Raw genomic sequence first — 25556 nt, 5'->3', positions numbered from 1 at the left:
GGACATCAAGGACCACCCTCTGAAGGGTGGAAACACCCTGAGGAGGAAGCACCATTGATCTGACAGAGCTACTGGCTCTGCTCGTACCTTAGAGGCTAGTATAGAGTTGGGATTTACACATGATGAGTCACCAGGCACAATTAGGCTGCAGCTAGGCTGAGGGGAGAGGATATCTAATCTGCCAGCTCCCTGGAGGGTGAGGTTGCAGACGGGTTCTGTGCAGAGGACTCGGGTGAGGACTTCAATGGGGCAGCATGCACACCGAGATGCTTGTTGCATTGCTCCTGCCACGATCAAGTAGCATGGAAGAGTCCAACTCCAACGTGGCAAAGGGATTCGCGCAAAGTTATAGATTCATGGAGAGATACAACACTGAAACAGGCCCTTCGGCCCACCAAGTCTGTGCTGACCATCAGCCATCCATTTATACTAATCCTACATTAGTCCCTACCACATCCCCACCTTCCCTCCATTCTCCTACCACCTACCTACACTAGGGGCAATTTACAATGGCCAATTTACCTATCAACCTGCAAGTCTTTAGCTGTGGGAGGAAACCAGAACACCCAGCGGAAACCCACACAGTCACAGGCAGAACTTGCAAACTCTGCACAGGCAGTACCCAGAACTGAACCCAGGTCACTGGAGCTGTGAGGCTGCAGTGCTAACCACTGCGCCGCCCTAATATATCTTGGAGTCCATCCTTTCTAGGATGGAAGTGATGGCCAACTCCATAGCATTACTTGCAGACTGTTATGATCATCTAATTTATGGGTTGTATTCATATATTTTTAGAGTTCACTTTTAGTTTTGGGGAACTTAAAAGAAAATTGAAATTCTGGAATTCAAAAGGATTGCCAGACATCCAAGATTGATACACTTCAAAGATCTTTCCATGTGTACTTGCAGAGTGAAAGAGGGGTGAGAGCCATAAACAGAAGGTGGACTCATTTAGTTGGGGAACTGAAGTCTATAAAGAATTGAAATAAAAACAAAAAGTGCTGGAAATACTCAGCAGGTCTGGCAGCATGTGGAGAGAGAAGCAGAGTTAACGTTTCAGGTCTGTGACATTTCATCAGAATTCAGAATGAAAGGTCACAGACCTGAAACGTTAACTCTGCTTCTCTCTCCACAGATGCTGCCAGACCTGCTAAGTATATCCAGCACTTTTTAATTTTATTTCAGATTTCCAGCATCTGCAGTATTTTGCTTTTATCTATAAAGAATTGCCCCATCTTTGTTGGCAGCATAAATTATTCATGTGGGTATCCGAAATCAAAGAGATGTTTTGGAGTTGGAGGTAATTAGCTTAACTTGCTATCTGGCTCATCCCAGATGTACCACATTGCTATGGAGATAGATGATGCAAGATGATGCAGGGAGATGCCAGTTGGTCAGGTGTTTTATTTTTGTGCTTTATCACAGAAAAGTGAATTGTTTTTTGGAAGCAGTTGGCTTTGAAAGCAGTTGGACTCAGGAACAGAGAGGCCATCAGGAACCAGGGATATTTCTGATTTGAGTGAGGCCCATGCTTAGGCTGGGGAAACCCAAATTTGTGAGGTGTTGAAGGAGAGATGAAGGGTTTGCCGAGCGGATGCTAGCAGAAGGACCCCAAGAAATCTTATACCTCGGAAGATAACTGCAAAACTAAGGAAAATCGAACTGCAAAACTAAGGAAAATCGAACTGAATTCCTAAGACCTGTGGTATGCTTTGGATTGGTCCCAGGAGAAGTGAATGAACCTCCAAGAACCTGTAAAGTATAGGGGAACTTTTGGGTGAAAGTAAAAGTCAAACGGAAAGTGTGCTATTGAGATTTAGAGTTTAAAATATACATCTTCATGTTCCGTTAAGAGTTAAATTTAAAATATAAGTGATTACTAATTGTAGTGTTGTTAGTAGTGCTTGCTTTGTTTAACTCTTATACGGTAAAGTTTTTTTTTTAAATGTGAAATCTTGTGGCATAATTTTTCAGCAATAACTAGGAGTTTGAATTTTTTTTTTAAAGTTACTGATCTCTAATGGGATTGTAACAAGACCTATCCATGATGCAACATCTGATGGCTGCTGTCTCAGCTTCCACTGCAGCAAAGTGAAAGCCACCCAATGTCTCAATGCTGCAGCAAAAGCTCAGACAGAGGTCATGAGATCCAGCTCAGAGTGCTGTCATCATGGCTGCGAATCTCAGTGATCAAAAGGGCATGCATGCAGTCCAGCCATCTGTGCTCCAACACATTACGAAGATTGCTGAGGTGCTGCTTCGTGAGAATAGCAGTGGCACCAGAGAGCATGAACCTGCTGTCCTCTCTCTCAGGAAGACAGCATTTGTCCTCCCACCACTGCTCTTGCTATTTGCCTCTTAACCAGCCAGCCCAGACTGCTGAGGTGGTGCACTCTGAATCTGGGCCCTCCAGGCCTAGAGCTGCTTGAGAGTGTCCTGCAAGGCAATCTACAGTCTCCCCCAGTGAAAATCAAAAGCCCTCCATCAGCCATCCTGCAGCCACTGGGATATAGCACAGCGTAGGCAAAGACACCTGCCAAACAGGCACTAAGGGAATGCACATGGGTGAATAGTTCAGTTTTGTTTGTATAATTGGATGTGTTGTTGGATAAAGATGTTAATGGAAAGGTTTATGTTAATGGCTTTTACTGTAGGATGTTAGCCAAGGGAACACTGTTATGGTGAGTCTCAAATTGATGTAATGGTGGGGAATGGTTTATCCATGGTGGTAGAGGGAAGTTGTCCTATGGGAACCAGAATCTGAGCAGGCATTCTTGGACAGCCCATTGGGAGCTAAGATATCCAGGATGCATCCTCCCTGCCTCCTCCTCTTCCTCCTCCCGAAATGGCCTCCAGATTCCTGGTGGCAACGGCTACGCCCTCGTGATGATGATGTGATGGAGGATGCAGCAGACCATCACAATCTTGGACACCTGCTCCAGTGTGTATTGAAGGGCTCCCCACCAAGCAGTCCAGGTATCGGAAGCATTGCTTCAGCATGCCGATGGTCTTCCAAAAGATGTTCCTCTATGGCTTTCGTTATATGCCTGCTGTGCTCATGTGGTCGGGTGGTGAAGGAGGGTCATCAGCCACCTGGACCGGGGTAGCCTTTGTCCTCGAGCAGCTACACTCTAGTTGTGGAGGCGCAAAGATGGCGGAAATAGCAGCCTGCCTCAGTATGAAGGCATCATGGTTGCTGCCAGGATATTGGGCATTCATTGACATGGTGCAGTGCACGGTTGCACACCAACTGCACATCAACTGAGTAACAGCCTTTGTGATCCTATACATCTCCCCATTGCCATGGGAGGCCTGCAGAATCATGAGCATGCAGTCGATGGTGCCCTACACCATTGGGAATACTGCTATCCTAGCAAATCCACGTTCCATCTCATCCTGTTTCTCCCTGCTGACGGAGAAAACAATGTATTCACCTCCCCTGACACAGATGGCCTTCCTCACCTCCCAGATGCATCGATAGACGGGATACTGGAAAATGTTGTATATGTTGCACATAGAAGTTCAATGTCACTGTGACCTTTACAGCCACTGGCAGCGGTCGCCATCTGGTGTGAGGATCCAGGTCATGTTAAAGCAGATGGCACAATTCTGTGACCACCTTCTTATTGAACCAAAGTCGCCTCAGGCATTGCTCCACGGTGAAGTGGAGGCAAAAGAAATGCTCTCAATAAAACGGTAAAGGGTAGGGCTTTCTGTGCAGAGCCCTCCTCCTCCCTCTACACAGAGCTTCTCCTCCCTGCAGCCTCTGCGCCATTTCTTGTTCATGTTGTAGACCAAGAGGCACTGCATAAACAGTCCCCACATCTCATGCAGAGTTGGGTCACCAAATCCTCTGGGCCTCCTGAATGTATGTAGCAGCTCACCACAGATCCTCCAGCCACAGCATTTTCACTAACTTTGCAATAGCAGAATAAGTCAAAAGCACCTCACTGCAAATTGGATGCCTGCCCTTTAAATAATGCGTGTTAGAGGGGGGGGTGCGGTGGTTGGAGGGTCCCACAAGCTGCTGAACCCAGTTAAGCTGAGAGTGATTAGCACAGGCATTCAATGCACATGCGCAGACCAAGTTTCTGAAACGTTCGTGAAATCAGCCGGAATAGACTTCTCATGCTTCTGGTACAAAATGGCAGGCCCGCACTAGTGCCCTTCCCTGCATGGGGCGCCTTGTGGGCTGCACCGTAAGTGGCCGGAAGCATGGCCTGCGCCATTTTCAGTCTTCAGCGGCACCAAGGGCACTAAGGAGTCCAATTTTGTGCCCAATGACTTGAATCACGTCTGTGACTAATATTTGAACAAATGTGCCATTTCTGAGTTAAGTTTGGCCTGTTTTCAATTGTGCTACTGCTGGAACACTGCAGGACAGTAGAACACTCCTTAACTTGGAAAAGGGCGAGGGCCCAAGAAAATGGCAGGAGCAATTCTATCCTGGTTGATTATGAACTGGAACAGATGGCTGTCAAAAAGACTGTGATCTAGACCATTTTATTGTGTAAGCAGAGGAGTTGAGGCAATGGAAGAGAGCAAGGAGCAGATAAACAGAAAATAATTACAAGATCTAAAGCTTTTTTAGTTTTGCAACATCACCAAAATATACTGGTTAAATTAATTCATGCAAGGTCCATATAATTGTTAACTATTTGAATGTTTATGCCCATTTATGGACAGTTTATCTGTAACAAAAACATCTGCAGACAGTTTAAGAGTTTTTTTTGTTCTAATCGCAACATTCGTACATCTCAAGAGGCTAAGACTGTGCAAGAGAGCTTCCATTTATTTTCCTGTATCCACAGCTGTGCTCACAGACCCATCTGGCCACACAGCTACTAATCTTAACAGGATGTAATAAACAAGTGACACACAACTGCAAGCTCCATCTGCTGAGGCCAGTGGACAGCAGGACTGTTTAAGATAACCATTGCTATTCCTAGCTGCATTAGTATGGTGATATCCAACATTCTTGTCTTTCCTTCTGGGGAGCCTTTCTAAAATCATTATTGCCTAGTGTAAACTTTAATATCAAATGTTGCCTTTTTTTGTAGATGCCAAGAGGAGAAAAGCTTTAGTATGGAAGGTAATGCATTTTTATGCAAGTACTACCATATAAAACTCTATATATTACTGCTGGGTTGCTGCTCTTATCGACTTAAAGAACATTTATATAAAACCAAAATTAAACCTCCAAACCATTCCTTAGGATTCTGCTAATTTTTTCATACAGCATAATCTATGGTGAAAGTCTATTCACCACCATATTCAATCTGCTGGGTCAGTAGCCCAAAAAGAGATTAAATCTGCAGCCAAGCACACAAGTAAATTTTGGGCAAATACGTTCACCAAAGGTATTTATCATAGCTTCCTGATGCAGTGAGATGGTATGAGTTCTTTGATCTATAGCAGTTTTGGCCAGGAGTTGCCCAAACAGCACAAGAAATTTGGGACGCTTACCAAAGTGACAATCTTTTAATTGTGATGATGGGTTTTCCTTATTTGAAGTATTTCCTGCTGCAACATTTATCTCCACCAAGGATCTAGTTGATTACATTTTTTGTCTAGGCAACACATCTGGCCTTGGATTAAAGTTTTACCTCAAAAAAGGTGCAGTTGGTAAACAACTGTCAGATAAGCTACTGGAACTAAATTCAGAAGGCTAGATATTTAACTTGCCGTCCAGGTTTAACACTGCTGTGAATCAGCAGCCCATTAGAGAAATTGCCCGATTTTCACAGGCAATTTCTATAATGGACAGCTGATGCTATGCCAGTTTCATGTCTTGGTGGTAAGCTGAAAATCTACCTCTTGATTTCTAAAAACATATCAATAATGGCAAATTACTTTGGACTTGAGCAGGAACTGTTCACTATTCGCTATCAAATCCTGATAAAGGTAGTCTAAAGAATGGAAAGAGTACAAATTGTGTAAAGCTCAGAAGGGACGTGTGGAAGATCCAAAGAAGCAGCTTAACACCTCAAAAAGAAACTTACCGAATGGGGTATTTCGCAATCTGAATTACCATAGATTTAAAACTGAATCAATACTGGAACTACTCCACTCCTCCACCACTGGCATGTCGTGGCTATAATATGTACTGTCTCAAGGTAGGTACGGTTCTGTTGCAGCACCTCCCAAACCCAAGGCCTCCACCACCTCGAAGGATGGGGCAGCAGATACGAGGGAACACCATCACCTCTAGGTTCCCCTCCAAGTCACATACCATTCTAATTTGGACATTTTGCTACTCCTTCATTGTCATCGGTCAAAATTTTGCAACTCCCTCTCTAACAACATTGTGTGAGCACCTTCACTACACAGATTGTCGTGGTTGAAGGCAGTGGCTTGCCACCACCTTCTCAAGGACAACCAGGGATGGACAATCAATGCAAGCCTTGCTAGCAATGCCTACACCTGGGAATGAATTAAGAAAATGAACTGCATTAACCATAAAGCACAAATTGCGCTCAGAAAGGAGGAAGGTACAAACCTGCACCCTCCTCTTTCTACAGAATTTCTGATTTCCTTGATTACAGCACGCTTGATTTCTTATGAGATAAAAGCCAGGAATTTCATCAGAGCTGCTCCTGCCCTGCTGCCACAAGTTCATTGGAAACTCTGCCACATGTGGAAATTGGGTTTTTGCTGCATGTACCACTTTGTTTTATTGTCATGGTTTAATCTGAAACAAAGATTCAGATTTACATTTTCTATTATGTCTTTAATGTGAATCAATGGGGTCCATCTTAGTCACCTCCTTTCAAGGAGAAAAATCCAAATTCTCGTTACTTGGTTCAGTCTTCTGTGTATTCTCTGCATTGCCTTCAGGCATTAACTGTTCCTCTTGTGTCTCAGATACCAGCACACACAATGTACTCAAGTGTGGCAGTGACCAGAAAGCATTATATAATTTAATCAGGACTTTCACCAATTTGTACTCCAATGCCTTGGTTATTAGCTCAGTATTGTATTCTCTTTCCAATTTCTACTTGAGCAGTGATTGGACATGGTAAATGGTGAGTCTATTAAAATTCTTCAATGTCTTTCAACTTTACCTATAGCTATTTCAACATCATTCATGAAGTGCTGTTTCCCATTTTCTTCTTTCCATGTGCAGCATTTTACAGTTGTCTACATTAAATTGCAACTGTCATTGTCCTACATATTTTACACATTTCCTGACTCATTTTGTACCATCCCTTTTCCTTTTTGACATAACAGAGACCATGGTATGTAAACTTCATCAATGGAATAGATGGCAATCTGTGACTAGCTGTTGGGAGCACAATTTGACTGCAGTGAGCTATGCATGCCCTGTTTCCCTCCCTAAGAAAAAATCGCCACCAAATGATTGAGAGATAATCTCAGAAAACTGACAAAATTCAGTTTAATTTGTTTAAATTAGCATTTTTAAATATGACTGCTGGTCAACACAATAGGTAAAACAAAATTAAATTCAATTCAATTACTTTATGTTTTAAATGTTTTTAACATAAAACAAGGAGCATTAGAACAAACTAAGTGACACTAGACCTCAAGACTGTAAGTCTGAAGGAGTTACAAAGTTCAGCGTCAAAAAGCATTTGTTGCTCCCTACATCATCATTAAAATAATTTATTTTACTTTATTTGCACCATATGTTGTGTAGCAATGGAATAGTGAGCCAACAGCTGGACTTAAAATTATCTAATAGCTGAGAAAACAGTCGGGTAGAGTTGGATACAGGGGTCCCAAACTTATTTTCTGTTGTATTCTTGCATTTGAGATGGGATATACAGAAATGTGTAAATACAAGCAGAAAATTGAGGTCATGAGAGACAGCCCAAAAGGTACAATGAATATATATATGGTAATGGCATGACAGGTAAAATGAGAAGGGCAAGCCAAAAAGGCGAGTGGTAAGATGGAGTAAGACAGCAGAGCTGCAAAAAAAAATAATGTACGGGTTTGGTGGTGGAGTAAAATGTGCTTATAGGATGTGTACCAGGGCAATTAAAATAATTCAGAGAAAAAAAAGCTAAATTGCTGCTTTTCAGGCAACATGTAGCAAAAAAGTTAGATACTATTAAACCAACAAAAGAACTTAAGAAATAGGAGTAGGTCATATGGCCCCTCGAGCCTGCTCTGCCATTCAATTAGATCATGGCTAATCTTCTACATAACTACACTTGCCGGCCCAATCCCCATATCCCTCAATTATGTGCCCAAAAATCTATTTAAGTCCTGAATATTCTCAAGGGGTGAGCATCCACAGCCCTCTAAGGTAGAGAACTCTAAAGATTCACAACCATCTGAGTGAAGAAATTTCTCCACATCTCAAGTCAAAAATGGTTGCTGCCTTATCCTGAGACTAAGACCCCCTAATTCTCGACTCTCCAGCCATGTGAAACAACTTTCAATATCTACTCTGTCAAGTTCTCTAAGGATTGTATACGTTCCAATGAGATTACCTCTCAATCTAAATTCCAGGCCCACTCTACTGAATTAATCCTCATATGACAGCCTTCTCATCCCAGGAATCAATCTAATGAAGTTCTGTTTGCACCCCCTCTAAGGCAAGTATACCTTTCCTTAGATGGAGACCAAAAATGTACACAGTACTCTAAGTGTGGTTTCACCAAAGCCCTATGTAATTGCAGCATTAAACTTGTATAGAACATTGGTTAAATCACACTTGGAGTAGAGTGTGCAGTTCTGGTTGCCATATTACAAAAAGGATATGGAGGCACTAGAGAGGGTGCAAAAAAAATTATGAGGAAGATACAAGAACTGTGAGGTTATAACTATCAGGAAAGGATGTATACTGGGTTTCTTTTCTCTCGTAAAAAGACTGAGGGGTGACCTATAAGAGGTCTTTAAAATTATTAAACAGCACATAGTATTCCAACTGCAGTCTAAATTATGAAAAGTTTTGATAGAGTAGAGACAAACTCTGCCCGATTTTAGCACTGTGTAATTGAAGGGTTAGAACTAGGCCCACTAGACAGTGTGATTCCACTTGTGGAGACAAAAAAACTGGAGGTCATCAAAATAAGATAATCACCAAGAAATCAAATAAGGAATTCAGAAGAAACTTCTTTATCCAGAGAGCAATTGAGGCAAATGGTAGAAATGCATTTAAGGTAAAATTAGATAAACATATGAGGGAGTAGGAAGTAGAGGGTTTTGCTGATAGAGTTAGATAAGGAAAGAAGGGAGGAGGCTCGAGTGGAAAATAAATGCTGCTTTGAACTGGTTGGGCCGACTGGCCTGTTTTTGTGATGCAAATTTTATGGAATACTCCAACCTGCTTGCAATAAAGGCGACTATACTATTTGCCTTTCTAATTGCTTGCTGTAGCTGCATGCTATCTTCCTGTTTCTAGGACCCCAATCTCATGAATACCAATATTTATTAGTCTCTCTCCTTACAAAAAATATTCTTCTCATTGTCCCTATAAAAGTGGATAATTTCACATTTCCCCACATTCTACTCCATCTGCCATCTTCTTGCCAATCACTTAACTGGTCTATATTCCTTTGTAGCCAAAGTGGAAAATTGCCCAGGTATGACCTATTCACAAAAAGTAGGGCAAATTCAATCCAACCAATGACCACTCTATCAGTCTACACTCAATCATTAGCTGGACGGTGTCATCGAAAGTGCTTTCAAGCGGTACTTACTGACCAACTCACTTACTCACTGCATACCAAGCTCAGTTTAGTCCCACTAGGACCATTCTGCTCCAGGCCTCATTAAAGCTCATGTCCAAATATGGACAAAACAGCTGAATTTGAGAGGGGAGGTGAGAGTGACTGACCTTGATGTCAAAACTAAAAATGAAGTCAGTGGGAATCTGGGGGGAAACTCCCCACTGGCTGTACTCATACCCAGCACAAAAGGCAATAGTTGCAGTTGTTGCAGGCCAATCACCTCAGCTCCAGGACATCGCTGCAAGACTTCATCAGGACAGTATCCAAGCCCAACCATCTTTCCCCTTCTTCATGAATGAACTGACAGCCATCATAAGGTCACAGCTGGGAATGTTCACTGATGAGTGCACAGTTCCACCGCAAGTCCTCAGAAAATGAACAGAATTTTAAGCCCCCCCCCCCCCCAAAAGAGCGGGTTGGTGGCAGCGGGGGAAGGGGGGCATAAAATGGAGTGGGAGGCTTGGGGGGCTCTTCCCGACCTGCTCCTGCCTCCATGCTATTTTACAGGGGGCTGTGGTGGCGAAAAACAGCCCGCCTGCCCCAGGCCAATCAAGGCACTTAATTGGCCAATTAACAGCCACTTAAGGGCCTCCACCCGCCACTACGGGGATTTTACTGTTAGCAGGCGGGCAGCCGAGGTGTGCCCGACGGAGGGCTTCCCCCGATGCCTCAACCGCCGCAATGTTCAATACGTACCTCGCCCGCCCAATCGACCCCCCCTTGCCTTGCCGGAGCCCGAATTATCTCTCCCGGGGCGGCCCCAAAAATTTACCCATTCTCCGGGGCTCCCCGACATCTTCAGATGGGTTGCAGACCCATTAGTGGCCACCGCTCACAGTGGTGCTGCTGGGAATAAGAGCTGCCGGGCTGCTTATTGGCGGGCAGTTCCATTAGGCGGGACTTCCTGCCTCAATGAGGTGGAAGTCCCACCTAAGATCAATTAAGGGCCTGGAGAGTGTAAAATCTGGTCTGGATCCCCAGGCCCGGTGCAGGCTGTATCGCCACTGACTTTTCGGTCGATGAGCGGCCACCGTAAAATTCCGGCGCATGATGTAATCCGTGCCCACATGCAGCAAGACGTGGACAACATTCAGGCTTGGGCTAATAAATGGCAAGTAACATTGTTGCCAGACAAGTTCCAGGCAACTTCCATCTCCAACAAAAGGGAATCTAACCACCTCCCTTTGACATTCAACGGCATTACCATCACTGAATCCCCCACCATCAACATCCAGCACGTCACCATTGACCAGAAACTTAATTAAACCAACCACATAAATACTGTGGTTACACGAGAAGGTAAAAGACCGGGTATTCTGAGGCAAGTAACTCACCTCATGACTCCCCAAACCATTTACAAGGCAAAAGTCAGGAGCGTGATGGTTTTAAACTAAAAAGTGGGGACAAGGGATCAAATTTTGGAAGATGGGGTAAATAAAAGAGTAGAGACAAGGCTAGAGAGAAAGGTATTAATATGGGGAATGATAGACAGTGACAGGAAGGGATACAGAGTACAAATCTAAGAGTAAATCAGGAGCCGAGGCTAGACATCACAAAAATAATAGGACAAAACTAAAGGCTCTGTATCTGAATGCACATAGCATTAAAAACAAAACAGGTGAACTGATAGCACAAATGGAAATAATTAAATACGATCTGATAGCAATTATAGAGACATAGCTGCAGGATGACATATATTGGGACTGAATATTGAAGGGTACATGACATTTAGGAAGGACAGGAAGCTAGGAAAAGGTGGAGGGGTGGCTCTGTTAATTAATGATGGTATCAGCACATTAGAGAGGGATGACCTAAGTTCAGGAAACCAGGATGTAGAACCAGCTTGGGTAGAGATGAGAAATGATAAAGGCAAGAAGTCACTCATAGCAATAACCTGCTCAGTGATGCTCAGTTTGGGTTCCGCCAGGGCCACTCAGCTCCTGACCTCATTACAGCCTTGGTTCAAACATGGACAAAAGAGCTGAACTCAAGAGGTGAGGTGAGAGTGACTGCCCATGATATCAAGGCAGCATTTGACCGAGTATGGCATCAAGGAGCCCTAGCAAAACTGGAGTCAATGGGAAGCAGGGGGGAAACTCTCCACTGGTTGGAGTCATACCTAGCACAAAGAAAGATGGCTGTGGTTGTTGGAGGTCAATCATCTCAGCTCCAGGACATCACTGCAGGAGTTCCTCAGTGTAGTGTCCTAGGCCCAACCATCTTCAGCTGCTTCATCAATGACATTCCTTCAATCATAAGGTCAGAAGTGGGGATGTTTGCTGATGATTGCACAATGTTCAGCACCATTCGCAACTCGTCAAATACTGAAGCAGTCCATGTAGAAATGCAGCAAGACCTGGACAATACCTAGGCTTGGGCTGATAAGTGGCAAGTAACATTCGCACCACACAAGTGCCAGGCAATGGTCATGTCCAACAAGAGAAAATCTAACCATCTCCCCTTGATATTCAATGGCATCACCATCACTGAATCCCCCACTATCAACATCCTAGGGGCTACCATTGACCAGAAACTGGACTGGAGTAGCCATATAAATATACTGTGGCTACAAGAGCAGGTCAGAGGCTGGGAATCCTGCAGCGAGTAACTCACCTCCTGACTCCCAAAGCCTGTCCACCATCTACAAGGCACAAGTCAGGAGTGTGATGGAATAATCTCCATTTGCCTGGATGGGTGCAGCTCCAATAACACTCAAGAAGTTCAACACCATCCAGGACAAAGCAGCCCATTTGATTGGCACACCATCCACAAACATTCACTCCCTCCACCACTGACACACAGTGGCAGCAATGTGTACCATCTACAAGGTGCAATGCAGCAACGCACCAAGGCTCCTTAGACAGCACCTTCCAAACCCGCGACCTCTACCACCTCGAAGGACAAGAGCAGCAGATGCATGGGAACATCACCACCTGCAAGTACCCGTCCAAGTCACACACCATCCTGACTTGGAACTATATCGCCGTTCCTTCACTGTCGCTGTGTCAAAATCCTGGCACTGCCTTCCTAACAGCACTGTGGGTGTATCTACCTCACATGGACTGCAGCGGTTCAAGGCAGCAGCTCACCACCACTTTCTCAAGGGCCATTAGAGATGGGCAATGTTGGCATAGCCAGCGACACCCACATCCCATGAATGAATTTTTTAAAAACTCATGGGAGTGGTGTACAGGTCCCCTAACAGTAACCACACGGTAGGACAGAATATAAAGGAAGAAATAATGACACCTAGTCAGAAAGGTACGGCAATAATCATGGGGGATTTTAATCTGCATATAGACTGGAAAAATCAGTTGGGCAAAGTTGCCTAGATGAGGAGTTCATAGAATGTTTGCAAGATAATTTCTTAGAACAGCATGTTCTAGAGCAAACCAGAGAGCAGGCTATACTAGAATAAAAACAAGAAATGCTGGAAATACTCAGCAGGTCTGGCAGCATCTGTGGAGAGAGAAGCAGAGTTAACGTTTCAGGTCAGTGACCCTTCTTCAGAAGTACAGCAGGCTATACTGAACCTGGTATTGTGCAATGAGATAGGATTAATTGATAACCTCATAGTGAAGGTGGCCCTAGGTAGCAGCAATCATAATATGATTGAATTATACATTCAGTTTGAGAGAGAGAGAAGAATGGGTCTAAGACTAGTATTTTAAAATTAAATATGGGCAATTATGAGAGCATGAAAACAGAGCTAGCTAAGGTGAACAGGCAAAGTAGGTTAAGGGATAGGTCAATAGAGATGCAGTAGCAGACATTTAAGGGGATATTTAATACACAGAATAGATACATTCCAATGCGAAAGAAAAATTCCAAGGGAGGACCCACTATCCATGGTTAACTAAAAAAGTTAAAGATAGTATCAAACTTAAAGAAAAAGCATACAGCTGCATAAAGTTGGGTGGCAGGTCAGAAGATTGGATAGAATATAAAAAACAGCAAAGAATGACTACAAGATTGATGAGGCATGAGAGGAAGTGAGCTAGAAATACAAGAACATAGAGTTTCTATAGATATTTAAAAAAAGAGTGAACAAAGTGAGTGTTGATCCTATAGAAAGTGAATCTGGGAAAATAATAAGGTAAAGTTAGGAGATGGCAGATGAATTGAACAGGTATTTTGCATCGGTCTTCACTACAGAGGATACAGGTAACATCCCAGAAATAGCTGTAAATCAGGAAATGGAGGGAGGGAAGAATTCAAGAAAATTACAATCACCAGGGAAGTGGTACTCAGCAAATTGTTGGAGTTGTGGTCTGACAAGTCCCCGGGTCCTGATGGACTTCATGCTAGGGTCTTAAAAGAAGTGGCTAGTGAGATAGTTGATGCGTTGGCTTTAATTTTCCAAAATTCCCTAGATTCGGGAAAGGTTCCATTAGATTGGAATATAGCCAATGTAACTCCTTTATTCAAAAAGGGAGAGAGACAGAAGGCAGGAAACTACAGGCCAGTTAGCTTAACATCTGTCTAGGGGAAAATGTTAGAAGCTATTATTAAAGACGTTATAGCAGGGCATTTAGAAAAATGCAAGATAATCAGGCAGAGTCAACATGGTTTTGTGAAAGGGAAATCATGTTTAACCAATTTATTGGAGTTCTTTGAAGAACTAACATGAGTTGTGGATAAAGGGGAACCGGTGGATGTACTGTACTTAGATTTCCAGAAGATAATTGATGAGGTGCCACATCAAAGGTTATTGCAGAAAATAGAAGCTCATGGTGTACAGGGTAACATATTGGCATGGATGGAAGATTGACCAGCTAACAGGAAACAGAGAGTTGGCATAAATGGGTCATTTTCTGTTTGACAATTCTTCTTTTTCTTTTGGGCCTCCTTACCTCGAGAGACAATGGATACGCGCCTGGAGGTGGTCAGTGGTATGTGAAGCAGCGCCTGGAGTGGCTATAAAGGCCAATTCTGGAGTGACAGGCTCTTCCACAGGTGCTGCAGAGAAATTTGTTTGTCGGGGCTGTTGCACAGTTGGCTCTCCCCTTGCGCCTCTGTCTTTTTTCCTGCCAACTACTAAGTCTCTTCGACTCGCCACAATTTAGCCCTGTCTTTATGGCTGCCCGCCAGCTCTGGCGAATGCTGGCAACTGACTCCCACGACTTGTGATCAATGTCACACGATTTCATGTCGCGTTTGCAGACGTCTTTATAGCGGAGACATGGACGGCCGGTGGGTCTGATACCAGTGGCGAGCTCGCTGTACAATGTGTCTTTGGGGATCCTGCCATCTTCCATGCGGCTTACATGGCCAAGCCATCTCAAGCGCCGCTGACTCAGTAGTGTGTATAAGCTGGGGGTGTTGGCCGCTTCAAGGACTTCTGTGTTGGAGATATAGTCCTGCCACCTGATGCCAAGTATTCTCCGGAGGCAGCGAAGATGGAATGAATTGAGACGTCGCTCTTGGCTGGCATACGTTGTCCAGGCCTCGCTGCCATAGAGCAAGGTACTGAGGGCAATATGTAACGAGTTATGTGCCGCAGGGATCAGTGCTGGGTCCTCAACTTTTTCCGATTTATATGAATGAGATGGATGAAGGGACCGAAGGTATGGTTGCTAAATTTGCTAATGACAGAAAGATAGGTAGGAAAGTTAAGTTATGAAGAGGACATAAGGAGGCTACAAAGGGAGATAGATAGGTTAAGTGAGTGGGCAAAGATCTGGCAAATGGATTATAATGTGGGAAATGTGAAATTGTCCATTTTGGCAGGAAAAATAAAAAAGCATATTATCTAAATGGTGAGAGATTGCAGAGCTCTGAGATGCGAGGGATCTGGGTGTCCTGGCGCATGAATCACAAAAGGTAAGTATGCAGGTTCAGCAAGTAATTAGGAAAGCTAATAGAATGTCATCGTTTATCGCGAGGGGAATTGAATACAGAAGTCGGGAGGTTATGCTTCAGTCATACAGGGCATTGGTGAGACCACATCTGGAGTACTGTGTACAGTATTGGTCTCCTTATTTAAGGAAGGATGTAAATGCATTGGAAGCAGTTCAGAGAAGGTTTGCTAGACTAATACCTGGAATAGGTGGGTTGTCTTATTAGGAAAGGTTGGATAGGCTAGGCTTGTATCTGCTGGAGTTTAGAAAAATGGCAACTTGATTGAAAAATATAAGATCCTGAGGGGTCTTGACAGGTTGGATGTGGAAAGGATGTTTACCCCTGTGGGAGAATCTGGAACTAGAGATCACTACTTAAAAATAAGGGGTCACCTATTTAAGACAGAGATGAGGAGAAATTTTTTCTCTCAGAGGGTGGTGAGTCTTTGGAATTCTCTTCCTCAAAAGGCAGTGGAAGCAATCTTTAGATATTTTTAAGAGAGGTAGATAGATTCTAGATAAACAAGGGGGTGAAAGTTTATCGGGTGTAGGCAGGAATGTGCAGTCAAGGTTACAGTCAGATCAGCCATGATCTTATTGAATGGCGGAGCAGGCTTGTGGGACTGAGTGGCCTACTCCTGCTCTTAATTCGTATGTCCGTATGTACTCCCCTATTAACTGGTTGAGTGTAGATCCAACAACTCTCAAGAAGCTCGACACCATCCAGGACAAAGCAACCTGCTTGAATGGCACCTTCAACATTCATTTCCTCTACACTGATGCACTGTGGTTGCACTCTGTATTGGCTATAAGATGTACTATAGCAACTCTCCAAGGTTTCTTTGACAGCACCTTCCAAACCAGCCCGTACCACCTGGAAGAAAAGGGCAGCAAGCAAATAGGAACACCATTATGGGCGGCACAGTGGCGCAGTGGTTAGCACCGCAGCCTCACAGCTCCAGGGACCCGGGTTCGATTCTGGGTACTGCCTGTGCGGAGTTTGCAAGTTCTCCCTGTGTCTGCGTGGGTTTCCTCCCACATCCAAAAAGACTTGCAGGTGATAGGTAAATTGGCCGTTATAAATTGCCCCTAGGGTAGGGAGGTGATAGGGAATATGGGATTACTGTAGGGTTAGTATAAATGGGTGGTTGTTGGTCGGCACATACTCGTTGGCCGAAGGGCCTGTTTCAGTGCTGTATCTCTAAATAAATAAATTACCTGCAAGTTCCCCTCCAAGTTACTCACCATCCTGATTTGGAACTTTACTGCCATTCCTTCACTGTCGTTGGGTTAAAATCCTGGAACCTCCTACCTAACAGCATTGTGGGTGGACCTATACCACATGGACTGCAGCAGTTCATGAAGGCAGTTCACCAACAACTTCCCAAGGGCAATAAATGTTGGCCTTGCCAGCAAAGCCCACGTCCCATGAACAAATAACAAAAAAAGCCTCATTGCTCCTCCTCAGAGCTTAGTTTTCCAACTACTGTCAGCAAACTTTGATATATCACCCTCATCTAACTCATTGATAAAGACTGTAAATTGCTAAGACCCAACCACTAATCCTCCACTAGTTACAACCTGCAAAACCCAAAATAACCCCTTTTTTCTACTCTTTACTTTCTGTCTGTTAACTGATCCTCAATTTGAGCTAATATATTACTCTCAATGCTATGAGCCCTAATCCTGTGTAACCCCTTGTGTGGCACCTTATTGAATGCCTTCTGAAAATCCAAATATAAAGGCATCATGCTTGGTTCAGGTATGGATTCATCTAGCTATGATGGTCCCGAATTAAAACTAGTATCACAATGGGAGAAAAGCTATGCATTTTAAATAGTAGTTTATTTTTGGTCCTAATTACACAGGAAAGTCAAAACAGTGGAATAAGAATTCAAACAAAGAACAATAAGTACTGTGCAATAAAATGCAAAATACTACTTGATCAGCTTCATAATCAGATGTAGAAGGTGAAAATTGCATTACCAGAAGTTATCTACCAGAAGTATATAACATTTTGAATTTGAATCCCCACAGAACACAGTCTGGTTGCCTTCTGCTTAGTTTTGTTTTTACACCACAGACCATTGAAGACTTATGATAATTTCCAATTTCAAGTGCAGTACTGCATAAATATTTAGTTCCTAACATTCCACACAGATTCTGAAATGTCACAAACAATATCTCAGAGAAATAATCAATATTCAGTGCATTTGTCTTTAGGGAAAAGATATTTGACAGTTACTGAAATTTAATGAAGGTTATCAAACAACTACACACACCCTTATTCCTGGTGCTGATTTTTTGGCTTCTGCTTTCAATCTTGTTGCTTTTAAAACTGATTTGGTTTTCTTATAATCTTGTTTTCCTGAGGGTAATAAAATAATTGTTAGTGAAATGCGTTTTACACGCATGAAAAGGACTTTTTAAGCATCTTTTAAACACTATTGATAATGCAGAATATATTGTCAAATAAAAACTGCTGGACATTCTATATTAAACTTATATACTTCTATACTAAACATATATACAATACCACTATAACATTTCCAAAAATGCTCGATTTGTTTTCTTTCAAACTGACTCCTCAAAGCTTGTCCATCATCTACAAGGCACAAGTCAGGAGTGTGATGGAATACTCGCCACATGCCTGGATGAGTGCGACTCCAAGAACACTCAAGAAGCTCAATACCATCAATGACAAAGCAGCCTGCTTGATTGGCACCCCATCCAACCCCTTAACCATTCACTCCCTCCACCACCAGCACACAGTGGCAGCAATGTGTTCCTTCTACAAAATGGACTGCAGCAACTCACCAAGCCTCCTTAAACAGCACCTTCCAAACCCACAATCTCTACCATCGAGATGAACGAGGGCAGCAGGCGCATGGGAACACTACCACCTGTAAGTTGCTCTCCAAGTCACACACCATCCTGATTTGGAAATATATTGTCATTCCTTCAATGTTGCTGGGCCAAGTTCCTGGAACTCCCTCTCTAACAGCACTGTGTTTGTACCTACACCAGATGGACTGCAGCAGTTCAAGAATACGACTCACACCACCTTCTCAAGGGCAATTGAAGATGGGCAATAAATACTGGCCTTGCCACTCATGAACACCTCCGATGAATCAATAAAAAAATTAGTTATGTATGAGTAGACCTCAACAGCTCTAAAATACCAACACCAATTTCAAATTAGATATCAGGAAATAACATTTGAAGGTATACTTCACTGTTTTTGCCCTAAAATCAATGCAAAAAGGCCTTGGGAAAATTATGTTCTCTGCTCCCACATCTGATAGGAAATAATGCAAGAAATATCCAAAATTTTTATCCTTGAGCTAAATTCTTCCACCGTGATCCCATTGGTGAACCCATGGTGTTTGCAGGGAACAACACCTTATTTACTAGTTAAGAGGGTGCAATAGGATTACCAGCAATCCTATGATTGCTGGTAATTGTCGTACCTACCTGCCCTATGGGAAGGGAAGAGGATTTTCTTTTTGCCCACCAACCCTGCCCATGTTCCCTCTGACCCCTTCGTAAGGTAAGGTGGACTGGGGAGGGATGGGGTGTGTGGATGGTGGTGGAGACAGGGGTGCAACCTATAAAGCATAAAAAAGTCTCGTCTTGAGGTCACTTGCCAGGCCTAGATCCCACTGGTGGACTCATATATACTATTGTAGGGGCCTGTGCAATCCACCCCACTCAGCATACCAGCTTTAACTAATGTTTCAGGGTCCAGTGTAATCTAAGCAGCAGGAACATTTGGCATATGGAATACTCCTTGCTTGATTTGCCTTGTAAGACACTGCCAAAACTCAAGGATCGTGGTGTTCAGGTTTAGGATTTATCTATTACAACATTGTCAGTAGACGTTTCCATGTCTCCAGCCCAAAAAATGAAAATAAAAAGGTATAATATGGAAACGCAAATATAAGTTGAATTGTTAAAAGACTAATGCACACAACTAGCTCAGAATGCACTGGAGGCTCTCTCCTAATCTCTGTTCTTTATTTCAGTTAAAGAGACAAACATATGAATTAGGAGCAGAAGTAGGCCATTCGGTCCCTCGAGCCTGCTCCGCCATTCAATAAGTTCATGGCTGATCTGTCAGTGTCTCGAATTCCACACTCCCATCTACCCCAATAACCTTTGATTCCCTTGCCTAACAAGAATCTATCTGCCTCCGCCTGAAAAATATTCAATGACCCCACCTCCACCTCCTTCTGAGGCACAGAGTTCCAAAGTCACACAATCCTCAGAGAAAAAATTTCTCCTCATCTCTGTCCTAAAAGGGCGTCCCCTAATTTTAAAACAGTGGCCCCTAGTTCTGGACTCACTCACAAGAGGAAACATCCTTTCCACATCCACCTGGTCAAGACCATTCAAGATCTTATATACTTCAATCAAGTCTCCCCTCACTCTTCTAAACTCCAGTAAAAATAAGCCCAGTCTGTCCAACCTTTCCTCATAAGACAACAGGTATCAATCTAGTAAACCTCCTCTGAACCGCCTCCAATGCATTTACATCCTTCCTTAAATAACAAGACCAAAACCGCACACAGTATTCAAGATGTGGTCTCACCAATGCCCTGTAAAACTGAAGCAGCATAACCTTACTTTTATTTTCAATTCCTCTCGTAATAAAGGATAGCATTCCATTAGCCTTCTTTACAACTTGCTGTACTTGCATACTAACTTTTTGTGACTCATGCACTATAACACCCAGATCCCTCTGCACCTCAGAATTCTGCAGTCGTTCTCTGTTTAAGTTATGCGCTGCTTTTTCATTCTTCCTGCCAAAGTGAACAACTTCACATTTTCCCACATGATACACCATCTGTCAGATTTTTGCCCACTCACTCAACCTATCTATATCGATCTGCAACCTCCTTATCTCCTCTTCACAACATACTTTCCTACCTATCTTTGTGTCATCTGCAAATTTAGCGGCCAAGCCATCACTCCCCTCATCCAAGTCATTGATATAAATTGAAAAAAGTTGAGGCCCCAGTACAGACCCCTGCAATGACTCCACGCGTCACATCCTGCCAATCAGAAAAGGACCCATTTATGCATACTGTCTGTTATCTGCCAGCCAGCCAATCTTCTATCCATGCTAATATGTAACCCATTACACTATGAGCTCCTACTTTGCACAATAACCTTTTATGTGGCACCTTGTCAAATGCCCTCTGAAAATCCAAGTACAGTACGTCAACGGGCTCCCCTTTATCCACAGCACATGTTACTCCTTCAAAGAACTCCAATAAATTGGTTAAACATGATTTCCCTTTCACAAAACCATGCTGACTATTCCCGATTACCTTGAGATTTTCTAAGTGCCCAGGTATAGCCTCCTTAATGATCGATTCTAACACCTTCTCCACGACAGACGACAAGCTAACTGGCCTATAGTTACCTGTTTTCTGTCTCACCCCCCCTTTCTTGAATAGAGGGGTTATATTTGCTACTTTCCAGTCTGATGGAACTTTTCCAGAATCTAGCGAATTTTGAAAAATTATCACCAACGCATCTACTACCTCATTAGCCACTTCTTTTAAGACCCTAGAATGAAGCCCATCAGGACCCGGGGACTTGTCAGTTCACAGCTCCATCAGTTTGCTCAGTACCGTTTCCCTGATGACTGTAATTTCACCAAGTTCCTCTCTTCCTTCCATCTCCTGATTTATAGATATTACTGGAATGTTTTTTGTATCCTCTATAGTGAAGACAGAAGCAAAATCTTTGTTCATTTCATCCGCCATTTCCTTATTATCTGCTATTAACTCCCCATTTTCACTCTCTAGAGGACCAACACTCACTTTATTTACTCTTTTCCTTTTTAAATACCTGTAGAAACTCCTATCTGTTTTTGTATTTCTAGCTGGTTTCCTCCCATACTCTAATTTCTTTCTCCTGATTAACCTTTTAGTCATTCTCTGCTGCTCTTTATATTCTAACCAATCATCTGACCTGCCACTCATCTTTGCGCAATTATATGATTTTTCCTTAAGTTTGTTGCTTTCCTTAACTTCTTTAGTTAACCACGGATGGTGGGTCCTCCCCTTAGAATTTTTCTTTATAGTAGGAATATAATTAATCTGAATATTCTGAAATATCCCCTTGAATGTCTGCCACTGCTTCTCCATTGATCTATCTCCTAGCCTAGTAACCCAGTTCACTTCAGCTAGCTCAGCTTTCATGCCCACATAGTTGCCCTTATTTAAGTTTAAAATACTTCTCTTAAACCCACTCTTTTCTCTTTCAAACTGGATGTAAAATCCAATCATATTGTAGTTGCTGCTACCCCGAGATGCCGTTACTCTGAAATCATTAATTAATCCTGTCACATTACACAAAACTAAGTCTAATATAACCTGCAGTCTGAATAAAGAACAAATAACAGTACAGCACAGGAGCAAGCCATTCGGCCCTCCAAGCCTGCGCCGATCTTGATGCCTGTCTAAACTAAACTCTGGTTGGTTCAAGAACGTGCTGCTCTAAGAAACTATCTCGAAAGCATTCTATGAACTCATCATCCAGGCTGATTTTTCCAGTTTATAAGTAGATTAAAATTACCCATGATTATTGCTGTTCCTTTATCACAAGTATCAGGCAAGCCCCCCACCTGCCAAGAATGAGGAAAATTAATTTCACCACATGAATGTTGATTTTAAACTGTTGTTGGTGAAGAAAGAACTTGCTTTAAAAAACAACTGGAGACTTTGGCTGGAGAGAGACATTAGCATATCAACAAACAGTACTTCAAAGGACAAAGGGGCTATTCCCTGCACCAATTTAATCCACAATGGACTTTTGAATACCAGACGTTGAAGCATTCCAGGTAGCTACTAAGATGGCCAAATACACAAACAGACGTGGTCAGACCAGTTTAGTCACATGACTGGCTGACTGTTGGAGTTTTTTGAATTTGAACTGGCCACAGGGTTAAAACTCAGAAAGCTATTTGCTCCTGGACTGGAAAAGACCTCTCTCCTGTCTGCTCTCATCTCGCTGTCAACAGCTTTGGAAATCATTGAAGACATATGAATCCCAAGAAAGAAAAGTCTTCTACAGTGAACAAGGTTTAAGAAGAATACTGGGCCCCAATAAAAGCAAGACAACCTACAATCAGGACTCCACAGTGAGCTTGAAGCACAGTAAAAAAAACTCTCTTCAGAGGTTGCCTCAAACCTCTCCATTTTATTTTTCTTCTCTTTTCTGACTCTCTTTGCATGTGCGTATCGCGTATGCATGCTAGTGTGGGATGTGACATGTATCCATAGGCATTAACCTAATTAGAGTTTAAGTTTAAGGTTTAATAACTTTAACTTTTCTTCTTTAAACCTAAGAAAGCCTGTTTATGCTTATATATTTGCCTTATAATTCGAAAGCGGTGAACAAGGATTCACCAAGGGGGAGCTCAAAACACAGTGTGTTTAAAAATTAAACCCTGTTACAATAAGACCAGCGAAGACAGTAAAAGACCCCTGGACACCTTTCTCACCAGGTCGTAACACAAGCACCCAGTATTTCTTCTTGTACACTTCGTCCTATATTGTGATTACTGTTAGAGGGCCTGTAGACCACTCCCACTAGTGACTTCTTTCCCCTACCATTTCTCATCTCCACCCAAACAGATTCTACATCCTGATCTCCTGAACCAAGGTCATCTCTAACTATTGCACCAATGCCATCCTTGATTAAGAGTACTACCCCTCCACCTTTACCTCGCTTCCTATTCTTCTTGAATGTCATATACCCCTCAATATTCAGGACCCAATCCTTGTCATCCTGCAGCCACATCTCCGTAATGGCTATCAGATCATATTTATTCACTTCAATGTGTGCTATCAGTTCATCTACTTTGTTATGAATGCTACATGCATTCAGATACAGAGTCTTTAGTTTTGTCTTTTTGTTATCTCTGTAACATCTAGTTTTGACTGTTGGTGTGGTCTTATGTTTTTTCTCTCTGTCCCTTCCTGCCATTGTCTAACTCTCACTTCCCATATTACTATTCTGCTCTCCTGCCTTGACTCTACCCCTTGATTTGCTACATCTACTCCCTCTGGATCCCTCTCCCCCCTTGTTTAGTTTATAGCCCTGTCTAAGTCCCTAATTATATGGTTCGCTCGATCACTGGTCCCAACGGTACAGCCCCCACTTTCCCCAGTACTGGTGACAGTGCCCGATGAACTAGAACTCACTTCTCCCACACCAGTCTTGGAGCCACGTATTCATTTCACTAATTTTCTGTGCCCTTTGCCAATTGGCATGTGGCGCAGGTAATAATCCAGAGATTATTATCCTTGAGGTTTTGCTCTTCAATTTGGTGCCTAGCTCCTCATACTGACTAAGTAGAATCTCTTTCCTAGTCCTACCTAAGTCATTGGTACCTACATGGACCACGACAACCGGATCCTCCCCCTCCCACTCCAAGTTCCTGTCCAGCCCTGAGCAGATGTCCTGAACCCTGACACCGGGTAGGCAACACAACCTTCTGGACTCACGTTCTCAGCTGCACAGAAGTGTCAATCCCCCTCGCTATACTATCCCCAACTACCACTACATTCCTCTTTGCTCCCCTCACTTGAATGGCTTCCTGTCTCACAGTGCCATTGCCAGTATGCTTATCCACCCTGCAGACCTCGCTTTCGTTTACCAGGTTGAGAGCACCTCAGACCTGTTTGACAATTGCAAAGTCTGAGGCTCATCCACTATTTTCTGTTTGGTCCCTTTACCGGCCTCACTCACAGTCACTTCCTCCTGTCCCTCACTACTTACCAAAAGAGATGATCCTGTGCTAAGAGGTGTGACCGTCTTCTGGAACAAAGTGTCCAGGTATTTCTCCTCCTCCCTTATGATGCGCAGTGTTTGCAGTTCAGCTTCCAAGTCAATAATCCTGATCCAGAATTCCTCTAGCTGCTTACACTTTCTGCAGATGTGTTTGTCCTGGCAACCAAAAGCTCCCACATATCACAGCTGCACCATAACACCTGTCCTGCCATTGTTATTTATGCTATTAGTTAATTGACTTTAATTACTATCTTAATTACCTCAGAATAATTCCTATGTAAAGTAGAATTTACTGTGTTTATTATATGCTAGTAACACCTACAACTAACATTATACTTTTCTTGATGTACAGATATGTACAGACCCCATGAAGTCTCATGGCATCAGGTCAAACAAGGGCAAGGAAACCTCCTGCTGATTACCACCTACCGCCACTGCCCCCCTCCTCAGCTGATGAATTAGTACGCCTCCATGTTGAACACTTCTTGGAGGAAGCACTGAGGGTGGCAAGGGCGCAGAATGTACTCTGGGTGGGGGACTTCAATGTCCATCACCAAGAGTAGCTCAGTAGCACCACTACTGACCGAGCTGGTCGAGTCCTAAAGGACGCAGCTGCTAGACTGGGTCTGTGGCAGGTGATGAGGGAACCAACAAGAGGGAAAAACATATTTGACCTCATCCTCACCAATCTGCCTGCCGCAGATGCATCTGTCCATGACAGTATTGTAGGAGTGACCACAGCACAGTCCTTGTTGAGACGAAGTCCCGTCTTCACATTAAGAATACCCTCCATCGTGTTGTGTGGCACTACCACCGTGCTAAATGGGATAGATTTCGAACAGATCTAGCAATGCAAAACTGGGCATCCATGAGGTACTGTGGGCCATCATCAACAGCAGAATTGTACTCAACTACAATCTGTAACCTCATGGCCCGGCATATCCCCCAGTCTAACATTACCATCAAGCCGCGAGATCAACCATGGTTCAATGACGAGTGCAGAAGGGCATGCCAGGAGCAGCACCAGGCAGACCTCAAAATGAGGTGTCAACCTGGTGAAGCTACTTGCGTGCCAAATAGCGTAAGTAGCATGCAATAGACAGAGCTAAGCAATCCCACAACCAACAGATAAGATCAAAGTTCTGCAGTCCTGCCACATCCAGTCATGAATAGTGTGGACAATCAGGAGGAGCTGGCTCCACAAATA

The 25556-nt window shown here is 43.3% G+C and overlaps 1 protein-coding gene across 2 annotated transcripts in view; it reads right to left on the bottom strand.

Moving 5' to 3' along the window:
- The window catches only part of triqk (triple QxxK/R motif containing), a 143558-nt gene that overhangs the window by 5166 nt on the left and 112836 nt on the right, over window positions 1-25556 (bottom strand). For both annotated transcript variants that reach the window (XM_068031610.1, XM_068031611.1), the window contains exon 3: window positions 17824-17909. In XM_068031610.1, the coding sequence (XP_067887711.1) occupies window positions 17824-17909 (86 nt within the window). The remainder of the gene's footprint in view (window positions 1-17823; window positions 17910-25556) is intronic.

Source organism: Heterodontus francisci, chromosome 5, assembly GCF_036365525.1.
Source record: "Heterodontus francisci isolate sHetFra1 chromosome 5, sHetFra1.hap1, whole genome shotgun sequence".
NCBI classification, from domain to species: domain Eukaryota; kingdom Metazoa; phylum Chordata; class Chondrichthyes; order Heterodontiformes; family Heterodontidae; genus Heterodontus; species Heterodontus francisci.
This window is presented reverse-complemented; position numbering and strand designations above follow the sequence as displayed.